General features: G+C 41.0%; 2 protein-coding genes across 4 annotated transcripts in view; both read right to left on the bottom strand.

Annotated features, from left to right (window-relative positions):
• The window catches only part of LOC132208889 (ral guanine nucleotide dissociation stimulator-like 1), a 37,841-nt gene extending 33,769 nt beyond the window's left edge, over positions 1–4,072 (bottom strand). For both annotated transcript variants that reach the window (XM_059644196.1, XM_059644197.1), the window contains exon 1: positions 1,923–4,072. In XM_059644196.1, coding sequence (XP_059500179.1) covers positions 1,923–2,113 — 191 coding nt within the window. In that variant the 5' untranslated portion in view covers positions 2,114–4,072. The remainder of the gene's footprint in view (positions 1–1,922) is intronic.
• Positions 4,070–16,433, bottom strand: LOC132208890 (ral guanine nucleotide dissociation stimulator-like 1). 2 transcript variants are annotated; one of them, XM_059644198.1, is made up of 6 exons: positions 15,852–16,433; positions 14,689–15,619; positions 13,257–13,330; positions 9,065–9,264; positions 5,804–5,866; positions 4,070–4,425 (listed from the first exon to the last, which is right to left on the bottom strand). In XM_059644198.1, the coding sequence occupies exons 3-6, from the start codon at positions 13,257–13,259 to the stop codon at positions 4,341–4,343; spliced, it is 351 nt and encodes a 116-aa protein (XP_059500181.1). In that variant the 5' UTR covers positions 13,260–13,330; positions 14,689–15,619; positions 15,852–16,433; the 3' UTR covers positions 4,070–4,340. The 2 variants fall into 2 exon arrangements, with proteins under 2 accessions (XP_059500181.1, XP_059500182.1); XM_059644199.1 differs by lacking the exons at positions 13,257–13,330; positions 14,689–15,619; positions 15,852–16,433 and adding an exon at positions 11,965–12,034.
• Positions 16,434–17,612: the final 1,179 nt, after the last annotated feature.

Here is a 17,612-nt window from a genome sequence, read left to right as displayed (position 1 = left end):
TATTCCATCTCTTAAAATAAGCCAAACATTGCAGAAGCAGTGAAGCAGTTGCTTCATGTGATTGCTGTTGTCTGGATTGGTGCTCACTGCACTGCCAATTGGGGTATCTTCCTGAGGCAACCCTGACATAATCCTACAGCAAATCCCAACAGTTTCCTTTCACTGTATTAGATCCCAAATACTGAACAACAGGTTTAATCTGTCGTCACATCAAATTTACTTGTCAATTACTCCTTCAGTTTCTGACAAACTTAGGTTTCCACCCACTACACAGTGTGACATGTCAACATTTTCACAGCTGCAACTGGTCACAAAACACCAAATAAATCATTTTACTTGTGCACATGATCACATTTTTAATTTCTGGCACTCTTATCTTATTTTGGCTGTGAGGGGGAGCCAGTGGGTAGATGAGGAGTAAAGAGGTCAAATAAAGAACCTCTACACTGGGACAGACAACAAACATCCCAAAAGAGAGGATTTAAGTTTAACTTCCTCATCTCTGGCAAAGAAACTCAAGCTCTTTACAGACTATTGACAATTCAACCCTCACAAGCACAGCTTGTAACTCATAGTTTGATTCGGAGCACTGATGTAGGAATTTGTCATTGCTCAAATTCACTGAAGCTTAAGGTCAGATTAGTCACCAGTGGCTGTTTTGCTGAAAAAAAATCATTTTTCTTTCCTGCTCTTTTAACAGTTCTGAGTTTCCTTAAAGACCTGGACAGAATAAACTCAGGATTAATTCCAGGTCTCTGCCTGACTCCATGGATACACATGGCAAATCGCCAACTTAGATAATTCAAAATGCAAATTATTCAATGGCAATATTGTATGGGAGAAATACCAAGGCTCGGACACGGGGAGCAGGTCACATTCTTAATTGATAACATATTTCTTCAAATGTCACAGACGTTTGGAGGACACTTCAATGAACTTGGAGGAAGTTTGTGGGGAGGGTGCAGCTGAAGCAGGAAGGAGGAACACAGAGAAGTGCTGAGGTGGGGTAGAGGAGATTAACCCATTGCTTTAGTATTTTTACCAGAGCCACATTGTCCAGAAATATAACCTCAATATTGATCTGAAAACAATTTCCCATCTAAGTGTTTTGGATGCTTCAATGGTGATGCTATCATTTCAGGTAAATATCTCTACCATGAATTTTCTAGGAAAGCAGTCCAGCAGACACTTTAATGTGACTGCCATAGTCTGGAGTGGCATTCATTACATTGCACAAAAAGTTTTGAAATCAATGATACTCCATCATTCCCTTTTCACACTGCTGCATTCCAAATTGCAGAATTAAAACACATCAAAAGTACTTCTGATCAAACTTGCTTCCTCATGGTTACACAGATGCCTGGCAAACTTTGATTCCCACCCACCCGACAATCTATACGGCCAAAATATCTGCAGCTGCAAGTGCTCATGAAGCACAAATTAAGGAAAGGATTTGCATCTACAAATGACTTGTAAACATTGAAAATAAATTTTGAATCCCAAAATGCTCTGTATTTCAAGTCCTCATTTGGTCAAAGTCCACATGAATGACTACACTAGATGGTTTGCTTTCCAAATTTTCAGAGAAAATATGTAGGACACTCCAGTTACATCGGCTTGTGCATTTGAGGGGAGGTGGGAGGTTTCGCAGTTTAGCATTGTTGCAAGTTAGACCACAAGGTCTGGATGTTGAGGGCCAATCAAATTTTCACTGAACATTTTTAAATGTTTTCTATCGATCAAAGGCTGAAATGTGTCATTGATTTAATTACTGGCAATGGCCTCGGAGGGATTAAAGCTGTTTCTTTAATGTGATTTTTATTGTCTCGAACGGCGATATAATCTTTCAAGAGCTACTATATTCACTGCAATTTCTTTTCATGGTATGTATTATGAATGAAGCACAGAAGGATGAAACTTACTTTGAAATTGTTGCTGTCTCTTTTGGTGAACTTGGTTCTTCATCTTTCTCAGAGTTTGGGCTGTCAAAGGTTTTAGACCTGCAATTATTTAAGACCACAAAACCGTAAGACATAGGTGCAGAAATTAGGCCATTCGGCCCATTGAGTCTGTTCTGCCATTTAGTCATGGCTGATAAGTTCCTCAACCCCATTCTCCTGCTTTCTCCCCATAGCCCTTGATCCCCTTGATAATCAGGCACCTATCTGTCTCAGTTTTAAATTTCCTGGCCTCCACAGCATTCTGTGGCAGTGAATTTCACAGATTTAAAACTCTCTGGCTGAAGAAGTTTCTGCAAATCTCCAATTTAAAAGGTCTTGTCTTCATTCTAAGGCTGTGCCCTCGGGGCCTCGTCTCTCCTACCAATGGAAGCATCTTCCCAACAACCATTCTGTCGAGGCCATTCAGTGTTCTGAAAGTTTCAATTAGATCACCCCTCATCCTTCTAAACTCCAAATGAGTATAGTCTCAGAGTCATCAACCGTTCCTCATATTTTAAGGTTTCCATTCCCTGGACCATTCTCGTGAACCTCCTCTGAACACGTTCCAGGGACAGTACATCCTTCCTGAGATATGGGCCCAAGTCTGCACGCAGTACTCCAAGTACGGCCAGACCAGAGCCTTATAAAGCCTCAGAGGTACAGCCCTGTTTTTAGATTCATATCTTTTCACAATAAATGCCAACATTGCATTTGCCTTCCTGACTATATAAGGCAAAAACTAAAGACATTTTAAAAAAACACTTGCACCCAGAAGTGGCTTCATCACAAAAGGACCAATGAAATATTTAGTGTCAAATGCATAAGACCATAACATATAGGGGCAGAATTAGCTCATTCAACCTCCTCAGTCTGCTTTGCCATTCAATTCTGGCTGTGATGTTTCTGAAGCCCAATCGCCAGCCTTCTTCTGAAACTCTTGATCCCCTTACTAATCAAGAACCCATCTCTCTCTCTATCTTAAATAGTCCGAATGACGTCGGCTTCCTGCAATGTTTTCCTCAGATTAACCACTCCCTGTCTGAAGAAATTCTTTCTTACCTTAGTTCTAAAGGTTGGCCTCTTCACTCCGCGACTGTGCCCGCATGTCCTAATCTCTCCTCCTAGTGGAAACATCTTCTCTGTTCCATGTACAATCCTTCCAGGCCTCTCAGTATTCTGTAAGTGCCAATAAAATTCCCTCCCATCCTTCTAAACTCCATCCTAAACTGAACCAAAACCCACAACCACTCTTCAGATGACTAGCCCTCTCACGTTTTCAAGTCCTATTCAACTGGATTTGTTAAACAGGCAATATTTCTGATGTATGTAACTACAATAGATCGAGATTTGTTTTTCCCTTCCAAGCTCTAACAGGTGGTTTGCAAGTGACAGGAGTTGAGTCTGGAAGAGGAGCTGGGGGAGTTGCAAGGAAGAAGGAATTTCAACTTTCACACAAGTTCTCAAAGCACAATGGTCTGGATTTTTTTGGGCAATGCGGGGAGGTGGGACATGTAATAACACTGCAAACAGAGTTAGAGAGTCAAGTTTTTCAATATATTTACCGGCAGTGCACAGTCCAATGTTTGGAAAAGAAATATTCCATTAAAGACTGTGTGTTAATGCATGGCCAATCATTCGCTGACAATTAAATTGGAGGTGGGAGGATTAGGAAAATGGCAGGGAGGGAGTTTACCACCTACACATTGCAAAGCTATGTGACATGGGCCAGTTCTCTTTTTCACCTGGGCTCTCCCTGACATCTAAGGACTGCCTCCCTCACTTTCCTAATGGCGCCCACTTACACAACCTCAGTGACAATCAGCATTAACAGTAGGGCTGAGAAAGGTGCTGATCTGCCACCCCTTTCACTGGACTAGCAGCTGTCAAAACTGAGCCAAACCGTCAACTGGTGAGTAACCCGGCGATGATCTCTTTGTTGGTCACCGCTGGAATCGGCCAAGGCCTCCAGGTTGCAGTTCCAGCAGAAGGCCTGCAGCATGAACCACAATCTTCCATCTAAAATTTCTTTTTACAACACTAAGAACAAAGCAAATATTAGAACAACAGCCAACTGTTTCTTTAATGTAAAAGAACAAACTACAGAAGCCGACAAGCTGAAAGAAAAGCAGACATTGCTGGAGAAACTCTACAGGTTTTGCAGCATCTACAGACAGAAAACAGAGTTCAAGTTGAGCCAAGCGACACGTCTTCAGAGATGCGAAGTTCTGAACATGGGAACCTCAACTCAAAATGCCCACTCTGCTTTCTCACCACAGATGCTGCTAAGTTTCAGGAGAAAGTCTCTAAATCATGTTCCTGAAAATGGCGGCCTCCAGAGGTTGCCCTTCACATAGTTGTATTCTGATGAAAGCATCATTTCCTCATACATTGGATCAATACTTACTTTCTGATCTCAGCTACTGTCTCTGGAGGAATTGGATTTTCAAGCTCCTCACAGCTCGGAATGTTAGCATTGTTTCCGCTGCTGAAATTAGTTGTGAAGAATGTCATTTTAAACAAACACTTGTACCCAGTAATTCTTAGCTCATCGGTAGTTTCCTTTGTATTCCTTGTGCTCTGAATAAAGCAAACCTTAACCACATATTGTATTCAAATTTACTCTTTCATGACAGATTTTAGAGAGCATGGTTTCCCATCTGCCTTGTAGTTTGCACCGTCAGGTGATCTGCAAATGGTCCTAAAAGTGTTATCAAGTAAATTTGAGGAAACATCCACATCCACAAGAAAATTATCTCCATACACCTGAAAGACATTGAGTCGGCATTTCGTGCCACTGAGAGCTAATTTTCTAACAACGGGTCAAGACGCAACTACAGAATATGGTGAGTGGTCTCCCCAAAACCCTGAACGATAGTTTACAGGATAAGACCGTGAGACTGGAGTGTGGTTGTAAAGACAGAGAGAGGGACAGAAGGATGTAACAGATTCATATCTTCAACATTTTATATTTGTTGCAAAGTCTAAAAATATCTCAAACAAAGAGCTCCTGGCCCAAATATAGAAGGGCAACCAACTTTCCAATGAAGAACTTCAGATACTGTCTGTACATACAGGGCTGAATGTTCCAAGTCAACTGGCCTTGGCCTGAGACATGACATTCTTGGCAAAGTGGAGGGGAGTTCAGGAGGAAAGCTGAACTCTCTTCTGCACCATTATACTGTATTGTCAGCGGTGGGCAAAGTAGCCGGCTTAACGACGCACTGGGCATGAATTAAGTCACCAGCTGAGAGCTGCACATGTCTGTCTCTCTGGCAAATATTGGAGCTCCTCAACTCCTACAGTGGACATTGGCCTGCAGATCTCTTTTGTATAAGCTCAGCAATACCAACCATAATGACAGCAAAGAAAAGATTGCAGCTCTGCCTCTATTTCATTCTTGGTCAACTGTTTTTATAAAATAGATCACCCTCCAGATGTACTGCGAGTAGGTTTTTCTTCAAAACCTTCACAGGAGATTTGAAAGACACCACAGGCAGACTGAGGGGAGGGGAGAAGGTAGGAACCTCAATTCTTCGACATGTTGTATCCTTAATTCAGAGCTCAGCTATCTAAATGTTTGGCGACAAATGGAGATCTGAATAGTGAATGGATGAGCAATTTTTCACTGAACACTTTTGGATCTTTTCTGTTGATACAACTTTTCTTTTTAAACAAACAAAATCTGTGTAGATTTTTGATACAATCAAGCAACTTTGTTAATGTGACTGCTGCTGTCTAGTGTTTGCTGCATTGCTGTGGGAGGAAGGCCCTCCATAGATCTTACAGGAAGTGCCAGCAGGTTTTTTAACATTGTTGTATTTTGGATGAAACTTAATTAAGTCACACATAAGATTAAATCTTACTTTGTGCTCACTGAATCGATTACTGGAATCTCTTCTGCCTCTGAGGTGTCAAAGCTCCCATATCTGCAATTGGTCAGACAGCACAAACTAAGTGATTTTAAACAAGCTTGAATCTACAATTTGCATTCAGCCACTGAAAAACATCTGAAGGTTCGGGATTTCGGCATTTGAAGCCTTGATTACCGAGTTTGTTAATACTTTGCAGTGAAACTCCAATTTGGCATTTTACAGCATACCTGCCACTTCCCATACAAGGAGGGAAGAGTAAAGCATTCAATGTGGTTCTGTCTCATCTGATCGTAACTTCAAATCTACATTCCTGCCTCTCCTAATGACCTTTCACCTCCTCTCCCTCAACAAGTATCTGTTTATCTTTGCATTTACAATATTCCAGAGCTCTGCTCTGCATTTAATTGCTTTCCAAATTACTTAACATGTCTGTACACGATCATTTTGTGATTCATGCACGAGGATACCCAGATTCCACTGTATCTCAGAGCAATGCAATCTCCCTCAATAAAAACAAAACTGCTATTCTTTCTGCCAAAATGGACTTCAAATTTACCATATACAACTCTATTTGTCAGATCGTTGACTACTTGCTAAACCTATATTTCTCTGCAGTATTCCGAAGTCCTCTAAGGTTAATTTTTTCGCGCATCTTTGTCACGTCACCAAATCTGTCAGTCATAAATTCATTCCTTCAGAAGTCATGGACTGATCGTCAACACTTGGAAAACTTGGGCAGGAACAGATTTTTTAAATTATACTCATACTATACGATCCTAACCATTTTGAACTCAAGTTAATTCTCTGTCTCAAATAAAAACCTCAGTAAATGAGAACACTCAAGTAAAAAGAGATGAATTCCCTGGATCTAATTACAGAACACCAAAATAACTGTAGCATCTAGTCAGACTGTTTCTCCCTTTCACCACGGATAAAGGAAAATTTTGAAATGTAGGGTGCGTGTAAGGTGAACGGATGCTATAAACATCCGTTGAATTATGATGATCTTTTAGCCGAATTAAAATGGTTGACTCAAACACTAATCTTAAACACAAAATCTGTCCAATTGGTAAAATGGGTTTGAAATTTGAATGGCATGGAAGCCATTTTGTTGTTGACTTTTTAAAAACTCCAAGAATCTCCCTGCAGATGGAGACTTTCACCAAAAGACAATGGACAAGTTAGAGATCAAAGCAGCCAAAGTAATAAACAGCTACATTGTGAAAGGAGGAGACAGTAAATATAACAGATGATTGTCTTAACCGCAGCTACCTTAGAGTTTAATGAGAACCAAACTCCTCAAATTTCAACAAACCACAGTTTGCTGAGATTCCTTGGTTTTACGAAATTTTCGCTTTACCTTTAAAAGAATACCATCATCTAAGGTGACCACCGGCCTAACACAAAAGCAAAGAAGAAAGTAATAACCTGCGAAGAATCGTTGTCCACTATCTCACATCTGAGAGATAACATGAGACACATGAGTGAGCTGTGATGTTTCAAATTCTACGGCAAGAATGGGTCACCTTTCTTTAAAAACTCAGAAGCTTATTGCTGGAATTATTCTGCTGGAACACTTATTTAGTTGGGCAAAGAAAGAGAATATTTTGGCAACAGGCAAAAAGAGAAACCCAAATTCACTTTTGAAAGGTCCAGCTGGATCGATTTCTGCAACCCATTGGGTTCATGAAAGCCAGCTCATTAGCTTACTGCTTTGAAGAAAAATCTAATCATCTCTGGTTATTTGCTGATTTTCTCAAATTTTATAACCATAGCACATTTGGGAAACTTTTCCTACCCAGGGATATCCCTCTAATGTCAGAGGTACATCAATTGAAGGTCAGCAGTGGTGAGAATCGCTTTGTACCCGAACTGAGCTTTGATAAGTTACCCCAAAACACCATTTGTGAAGTACATAAACTGTTCAATGCTCACCCAACGTGCAAAAAACTAATGTATAAAAACTGAGGTGACGAGAGAAACCATCACTGATGTCATTTGAAAAACATTTCACCCATTATTACAGAATTGCGGTATTCCTGCATATTTCAGTTGGAAGCAGACATTCATTTGACCAACATTTCAGTTTTGCAATGAAGGTTCCTCACCCTGAACTCAGCTTCCAAACTTTGATTGTTATGCCCAACACAGACTTACAGACAATTGATCAGAGATAATGGGAACTGCAGATGCTGGAGAATCCGAGATAACAAAGTGTGGAGCTGGATGAACACAGCAGGCCAAGCAGCATCTTTGGAGCACAAAAGCTGGCTCTAGGCCTGACACGTCAGCGTGTGTGCTCCTAAGATGCTGCTTAGCCTGCTGTGTTCATCCAGCTCCACACTTTGTTATTACAGACAATTGATAGGCTTCTTTCAATTAAAATAACATTTTTCCATTCACTACATGCAGAAACTTAAACATTCCAAACATAGTTGTAGGAAGCTCCAAACTACATAAAAAGCATTGAAGGAAGTCAACGTCACTGTTTATCTTTAATACCAAGGTCTAGACATTGTCCTAATACATTCACCACACTTTTTAATCGGTGTATTGTACTGGTTCTCGATCGCTTCATTATTGCGAAAAAATAATCAAAAATACATTGGCACCTGTCTCAGCATTATGTTTTGTGAGTATGTTTTATTCACTTCTGTCCCAAATCACTAGCCGGGTGCTTAAACATGATTTGTGCCACCATTTGGGATCAGGGATATTGGAAAGCGATGGGGGCACAAAACAGGAGAGCTGAAGGACTGCTTTGCCTTGTTGTAAACAAACAAGCTCATCAGTCCCACTGCAGTCTCTCTTTATGAAGGACTTCAAGTCTAATTACTTTTAATCAAGTTATTCAAACTTATTATGACACATGACATAGGAGATAGAATTTGAATCTGGACCTTTTGGGCAGAAGGTGTAGGATAAAACCATCTGTGTGGAGGATAAAATCCTCCAGAATACTTTAAAAAATGTGGACTTTTCTGATGAAACTGGATGAAAGTTAAAGCCCAAATTTGCAGAGCTTAACGTCCGAGGGATTGGGGTGCAGGTAAGTTCATGTCTTCAATGAACAAAAAATCGTCTCCCTTACTGAGGGTTGGATGGAGATTCTCAGTTTACTGAGAGTTGTTTCCATATGGCTAGTTTCAGCGATTCATTGCCAGAAGGATTAATAACAAAAATTACTCGACAGAACATACTTTTCTATCATTACCATTAAACAAAGGAGATGCTCATTAGATTTATGCTCACTTGTCCAGGAGGATGTACAACACACTTTCAGCAGTGGTATATGCTTTGTATGTCGAAAAGAATGTGCGGATGTAGAAACGCTCCTTGTTCATGAGAGCGATTACAAAATTTTCGACGAGTCTTTTTGAGGTCTCAGAGTTAAGAATTTGAACGTTGGAGGTATCGACAGCGAGATGTGATGGAAGCTCATCTCCTGATGCCTACAGAGAGTACGAATTTAAAAAGTAAATGTGATGCAGGAACAACGTTTATTTGTATAGATCTCTGACATGGTAGAAACATTTCAAAATGCTTCACATTTACATAATCATTTAAAAATCACTCCAAGATTCATGAAGCTAAAACTAGGACAGGCCACCAAAAGCTTGGTCAGAAAGATTGGATTTGAGGACAAAGAGGAGATGTTTTGGAAGAGTGTCCCAGAACTGGGTAGCTGAACACACCAATGACAGAATAAAGAAGATCAAGCATGCAGGGAAAATCAAAGTGGCCAGAATTAGAAGTGCAAAGATATGAGCATTGAAGGGCTGGAGGGGAATACCATTGATGAGGAGATACAATATGTTCAATCCAATGATAAAGCAGCTGGTCACTTCATGTATTACTTGAACCATTCAAAGAAAATACAAAGTTAAAGTCAAAACATCACAGAAACATGGCCAGCTAGATTCATATAAAACAGAAATTTGAGCCTTGGAGTTATTTTGTATCGATCTCAAGAATATTAAACCATCATTTTAAGTAAATAAACATTTAATATTAAATCCCTTCAGCTGACTACCCACTATTTCTCAATTTCTACTTCAATCCAGTCATCAGATGGGCCAGAAAGTTTCCACAACAGAGTAAATGTGGAATTATGTACAGCAACTTCTGTCTACAGCTCGAGGCCACAGCAAGCTACCGGAAACAGGACAGTCTGGCTTCAATCCTGTTTGAATTCTCTGTTAACAATATCACTGACTTCACATTTCTGAACAATATTGTTTTGAGGAATCTAATTACTCTTGAAAGCAAGCTTACATAACTGGTAGGAAAACAGAGAGGTGTAAAATGTTTGCTGACTTGGCGGAAAATAGAAGGAGGGAGAAACTGAAGAAAAAGGAAACCTCTTTTTTTTTGTTCCACAGCTCGTGCTATGCAAGGTCTCTTCCAATGTGCTGCCTAAGGGTTATCATACTTGATACTGTGGAGTGTGCAAAAGAAATTAAGAACTCTCACAAAGAACTTCATAGTTCAAATCGCATCAAGCACCCCTATATCAAATTCAGTTTCCTTCATGTCAGCAGATGAATATACCTTTGGAATTGGGCAGGGGTCAGGGTGGAGCATGTCAGCAAAGGAGGGAATTGGAGCACTCTTTAAGGAGCCTGATTTGAAATTTGAAATCCAATGTGAACCTCTCAACTTTGCCAGAGTAGCTGGCCGGTTCAGTCAGAATGATGAATTGTCTGTAATCACAGGAAATGTATTTCCAAGACTTGTTCCAAGTAATAGAAAATTGTACAAAATGTGTTTCAATTAAATGAAGTTGTCGTTTTAAGAACTTTACCCCACACAAGTATAAAAAAGCATGACTGAAGAAAAGCATAACCTTCAAACAAAGATAACAAAGTGTGGATAATAAAATGTGAGGCTGGATGAACACAGCAGGCCAAGCAGCATCTTAGGAGCACAAGATGCTGCTTGGCCTGCTGTGTTCATCCAGCCTCACATTTTACTATCTTGGAATTCTCCAGCATGTGCAGTTCCCATTATCTCTAACAAAGTGTGGAGCTGGGTGAACACAGGAGGCCATGCAGCATCTTAGGAGCACAAAAGCTGATGTTTCGGGCCTAGACCCTCCATCAGAAAAGGGGGAGGGGGAGAGGGTTCTGAAATAAACGGGGAGAGAGGGGGAGGCAGATCGAAGATGGATAGAGGAGAAGTTCGGTGGGGAGGAGACAGACAAGTTTCGAGGCAGGAATGGAGCCAGTAAAGGTGAGTGTAGGTGGGGAGGTGGGGGGGATAGGACAGGCTGGGGAGGTCGGATAGGTCAAGGGGGCGGGATGAGGTTAGACAGAAGGAAATGGGTGTGTGGCTTGGGGTGGGAGGAGGGGATAGGTGAGAGGAAGAACAGATTAGGGAAGAGGGGACGAGTTGGGCTGGTATTGGGATGCGGTAGGGGAAGGGGAGATTTTGAAGCTCAAATTGTTTATGTGTCACCATATTTTGATCCAGTAAGACAAATAACATTAAAAATAAATTGATGTTTTATGACCATGCTGACAATCTCAGCAAGAGAAATTACGTAATGTCCATGTTTAAATATTAAAAGAGCAAAACTATTGAATGGTTGCAATACGTTACTAAAATAAAGGCTACCAGCTGTCAATACATTGCTTTCACCATTTTTAATGGTGAAATCTCTGTTCCTTCCTCTCTCACCCTACTACTCATTCCTTCCATCTGTTCTGCTGTTGTGGTACCAGGCTATCAGCTCCCCTACTCAAATTTACTTCATAATCATTCTTCCCGCTCCTTTCCTTCCCATTCATCGCACGGTGTAACAGAAGAAAGGGCAGGATATCTATGGAAGGATGTGCCCTTCAGTGTTCTAAGTTTTCACAATGCCAGCAAAAAGGAAAAAAAAATAATCGAGCACAGTAAATCACAGTCCCTCAACGCACAGTTTTTGCGGCGATAATTCAAAACTGGTGCATTTTCACAGCATATTGAACATATGCAATTAGTAAGCAATCAACAGGCATGGAGGAAATCTCTCAAGCAGATATTAACATGTCAATAAAAGCAGGATGGAAGAGTTGAAGTTAATTATGCAGTGGAGAAAATCAACTGAAGTGTGCACATTCAGGTTTCAAATATTAAGTAGAGTTCCACATGAACATTGTTTTATTTACCTCTCGTAGTCAAAATGCCACAACACACTAGCTTGCCTGACAGATGACATGTTCTCTTCTTGTTTCAAATTCAGGAACTGGTTTGCAAATCTGGTTCAAATTTGGACTTTGTTAACTGAAGGTTGCCAGGCACAGCATGTGGCAGAGCAGTGGAATGTGGCCAGTGATTGAAACACCATCTCATGTCCACACTTAACTCCTATTAACACACTCCAGTTTGTGGCTATAAGTTAGTTCTAGTCATGATGATTGTCAAAAATTTACGAAAAACATGACAGTTATGTTCACCACCCCCACTACACTACATCAAGGGACACAATTCCTCTTCATGATTATGTCGTTGTTCTATGTTCATCATGAATGTAAATTGGGTGACTATTCTATCTCAGTCTTAAATTGAAAAGAAGAATTTGCACGTCGCTTACTTAATTAATACCAATTAGAAAAGTTGAACAGATCTCTATCCTAGTACACAGCATACTTTTGTTACTCCATTTGTCTTACAGTTTGCTTGCTGAATATCTCAGAACTTAAACGATATTTTCTGAATTCATAGGAATAAGGTCTCTTGAGCTTGCTCCATTGTATCACATCATGATGTGTTTCTCTCTTAACTCCATTTATCCACCATTTATCCATTTACCGTGAATACACTGGCATAACATAAATGGCAGTCTTGAAGTTCTGAATGAACCCAACAGACTCCAACTTCAGAAGCTCCAACGGACAACATTTTTGGAAAAACGTCTGTCGCCAGATTTCACACCCAACGGACATAGCTTGGATTTGAAAAGTGCAGCAATAGATATTTCCTGACATAAACAGTCAGTGATTATCACAAGAAAAACCCGCTTGTCTGTTTCAAAGTGACCCACCTTTCGAAAAAAAAAGTCACCATTATCACACCACATCATAGGGCTGTGCTCACATGAGTGAGAGAGAGAGACAGCTGGTGGTTGTTTAACCAGCATGTCAGGCACGGGGAGAAGTTGAGAAGGACAATCCCTCATGGTCAACACAAATGTTGTTTACTCTTTCAATATCATCTTGCTCTTCCTTAGAACAATTGAAACTTTAAAAGGCCAAGTGAGCAGACGAGAGCATCAGCCTTCAAATATTTCAGCTCCCTCAGAATGAAATGGGACAAACCTGTGACCAAATATATAAAACATCTTGCACATCGTGGAAGAACGTGCGAGTGAGTGAGTGTTGGATGGTATATAGGAATATGAAGAATAAGTAATCAGGGGATTGGAATTTGTCATGTGTAAAAAACCAAGGATAGTACAAACCATTTTTATTCAGAGTAGTATGACGGAAATCTGACTGCTTCGGCAAGCTGACTGACCGGAAATAACAGTCAAATCTATAAGATAAATGAAACCATCATGACAGACAAAACAAAATTAAACATGTAAAGAGAAAGACTGCCATAAAAATTAAATACTGGACCAAAAAAGATAAAATGCTGACTTCAGTGTAGTTACATCTGTCCATGATCTGTTTGCTCTTCTGATATCACATTGCTCTTGCTTAGAAAACACAACTCTAAAATCCTAACTAAGCCAACACGGACGTCAGGTTTCAGACTTTTTAGGCCACTCAAAATAAAAATCAACAAAGCTTTCACATCAATATATAAGTAAAAATCACTCTACACACCCTGGAAGCACTGTCTCAGAATCTAAAGGGAGTAACCCACAGTCGAGGCAAGGTAGGCTGCCTTCATGCAGGATAGGTTCACCAAGAGCAGTCTCTGGCATTAATACAGGGTAATGGGCACTGCCAGATGGACACCCGAGGCAGTCAGCTTCTCAGAGTCCACACCTCTGCAGTCCAGTGAGTGGGACTCAGTCAGCCCAGTGGGAGACTGAACCCAGTGTGGGGAGTGGGGAGAAAACAGCTGGGAAACTGTAGAGACATCAGTTAGATGTCGGGTCACCTATTGCTCAGTCTGTCAAGGTCGCTCAAGGGGGCTGCCACATCAGTCCTCATTGTGCTCAGTGATATTACACTGAGAAATGTCTGACTCCAGGGTCAGGCTGCTGTCATTGATGCAAGGCTGACAACTATTACTTTTCAGAGGTGTCAATGGACCGCTGCTGTTTTAATCTCGTCGGATATGGGAGGCACGGTGGCTTAGTGATTAGCACTGCAGCTTCACAGTGCCAGGAACCCGGGCTCGATTCCAGGCTCAGGCTGACTGTGTGGAGTTTGCATATTCTCCCCGTGTCTGCATGGGTTTCCCCTGGGTGCTCCCACAGTCCAAAGATGTGTAGGCTAGGTGGATCGGCCATGCTAATTTGCCCGTAGTGTTGAAGGGTGTGTGGGTGAAAGGAAGATGGGTCTGGGTGGGATGCTTCAAGGGGCGGTTTGGACTTGTTGGGCTGAAGGGCCTGTTTCCACACCGTAGGGAATCTAATCTAATTTAATATGTCAGAGATGAGTATGAGCAAATGGAACAAAGGAGCAGGAATATTTCCAAGATAACAAAGTGTGGGGCTGGATGAACACAGCAGGCCAAGCTGCTGCAGTTCCCTGCTGTGTTCATCCAGCTCCACACTTTGTTATCTTGGATTCTCCAGCATCTGCAGTCCCCATTGACTCGAAAGGCAAATTTCCATGTGAAGTCTGGAATAAGTGAGTCAATGCCTGACTGAACACAGGGAGACAAGGAACTGGATTGAAGCTTGTGCTTTGTGAAAAATTAATGATAACTCATACCTTTCAGAATCAAAGTGGGTTGGAGTCTGAGGAATGAGAAAGGTGAAGTATCGTCAAACCTAAAAGACAAATGAAAACACCATAAAAGTAAAAGCCAAATTCAACATGAAAAGAGAAAGAGTACGATCACACTTAAATACTAGACCAAAAAATATCAACTGCTGACTTCAGCCTCATTATATATGTCAAATATTCATTTGCCTCTTCACTGTCTACTTGGTCTTCCTTCAACAATTTAACATTTTAACTTGTCAACTGAGCAGCCAGGACATCACCCTTCAGATACTTCAGTTCAAAATGAAACTCAACGAAGCTTTGCTCTAATTCAACTCCTTGAACATTTGGAATGATTTCCCAAAGGGCCTTTTTCATCCAAATACTATTTTTTGGCTGCTGTAATGTAGGAAAGGCACTGGTTAATGTGCAGAAAGCACGTTTTCATGAATAACAATTGGTAATGACTAGTTTCTCCATTGAAACAACATTCACTGAGGGATAAATAGTAGATGATTTATACGGGAGAATTCCATTCTTGTTTTTTTTGCAAATTGTTGTGATAATGGGATCTTGTGGTCATCCGAGATGAACATTTTCCCTGCTAATATCACCTTCAGCAAAGACCAGAAGAAACATTTTGCTCCATCAAAGAGTGGACACAAAAATGTGGCCAATATAATTTTGGTTTTGGCAAGTACTGGAACCATTGTGACCCACAACATACACGCATCAATTCAATCGGGTTACCCCACATTCACATCATTTTTCCAGTTTTCCCGTCTTTGAAATTCGTACTAAAATCCAATTTCTTTACAAATAGTGTCCAGTATATATTGAATTCAAATTACCTCAAAACTCTTCTCACAACCAAGAGTGATACCACGAATGTATTGCTCCTTTCCCTCCGCTTCAATTAGTGTTAGTTCTAATTACACTGACGAGGGAGAGAAAAGAAATAAGCGATGCGCACTTGAAACTGCAGAGCTACAAGTCTGCAATGTTCACCTCACGTTGTTTCAACATGAAGTGAGGACACACAGCAGTTATTGTTTATTCTTGTTTGTGTTTATGACATCACAGGCAAACCATTGTGATGTCACTGGGCTTATTCTTTTTTAAAAGAAAACCTTCCCGAGAAAGAACACAAAACCTGTTCGAGCAGTTACCTGCTGTTTTCCACTTCATCTCTGTGTACGCGGTTGTCATGTGGGGAGGGCTTGTTTGTAAACGTGGGCATCATGTCATGGATGCAGTTTCCCATCTCCGCCATCTTCCCTTAACAGTCTTCCTGGTATATTGCCCATGGAGGTGAAGGCACCAGGAGGCCTGCCCACATGTGACCAATACGTCTATTAATTTATTTGGTGGCCAGACTGGCTGGTCAGCTGTCAAGAGGAAGGATGGTCTCATCTGTCCTGAAAGTCCATTAAAAACATCCTGGAGGTTAATTCAACCTTTACATTGACCTTCGAATCCTTTGCACTCCTCTCATCACAGTCACAACAACACTTACTGTTATGTCCTGCATGTTCACCAACTCTCTATTCATGCTCATACATTACCTTCAGTTCCAGAGCCCTTCTCTTATCTATTAGCCACCAGTGTGACACCCTACAAAATGCCTCTTGGGAATCCAGGTGTTATGCAGCTGTTGGTTTCCTCTTTGCGACCTCACTTGTTTGACTATCAAGAAGGAATGAAATTGTCAAACATGCCTGGCCCCAGGGTGACCTTGAACTTACCTGCAACTGCCCTGTCTCCATCATGGAAAGTCTTCTTCTGGATTGACCACGTTGATTTAATCAGATGATACGATTTTTGTTTTAAAAGCATTGCTAAAACATACGTAATGAAGAGACATTATTAAGCACTTTCCCAACTGATTGAAATCATGTTAACTGGCTTTATTCCTTATTTTTGCTCCTCCTTCTTTCTTACATAGCAGTGTTACAACTGCTAATTTCTACTGAACTCAGACTTTTCCAGAATCCAGGATGTTTTGGTAAATCAGAAACCAAAATATCTACAATGTCTGAAGCTGGGCTCCAGGCATATTCAGTTTCTTGGAAGGACTGACAAGAAGGAGGAGGTAGGTTAGCATTACTGGTTACGGAATAAAATTAATATGGTAATGACAATGGATATTAGTTCTGGTGAAATGGAGTCTGGGTACAGTTTAGAAACATCAAGGGACAGAAATTGACAGTGGTCGATGTATATACACCCCAGTTAACTCGTGTGGTAATTTTAGCAGAAGGCACTAAAAAGGAAATTGAAGACACCAGCAGAAAGGGAGAGCTCTAATTATGATAAAAGGTCACTGACTTCAAGAGTCAGGTGACTTCAGCCTGCATAAAGATTGGGCAAAGCAAATCAGTTATCATTGCATACAGGAGGAATTCCTGACGTACTTTTTAAATTAATTCATGGGATGAGGGCATCACTGGCTAGGGTAACATTTATTACCAATTCCTAAATGTCCAGAGAGCAGTTAAGAGTCAACCACATTGCTGTGGGTCAGGAGTTACATGTAAGCAAGAATGGCAGTTTACTTCCCTTAAAGGACAACAGATTCATGCTCATCATTAGACGCTTAATTCCAGGTTTGTATTGAATTCAAATTCCGCCGTCTGCTGCAACTGGATTCAAACACAAGTCCCCAAAGTACTATCTGGGTCTCTGGATTAAGTGTCCAGTGATAACAATCTCAGGCCACTGTCTCCCCAATGAAGTGTGTGCTGTGCGGGTTTCTGGGTCAACACTTTGAGGAACCAGGGAAGACTGTGTCCATGCCCCCTCGGGGAAGTGACCCTCATTTTCACCCACAGAAGGAAACTGACAAGGAGACCTTCCACCGAGAGTGCCAGAGGCTTTCGGAGAGAGCAACCCCCAGAAAGCAGAACGTCACTCACTTGGCTCTATTGTCC

The sequence above is a fragment of the Stegostoma tigrinum genome, unplaced genomic scaffold (genome assembly GCF_030684315.1).
Source record: "Stegostoma tigrinum isolate sSteTig4 unplaced genomic scaffold, sSteTig4.hap1 scaffold_57, whole genome shotgun sequence".
Lineage (NCBI taxonomy): Eukaryota > Metazoa > Chordata > Chondrichthyes > Orectolobiformes > Stegostomatidae > Stegostoma > Stegostoma tigrinum.
This window is presented reverse-complemented; position numbering and strand designations above follow the sequence as displayed.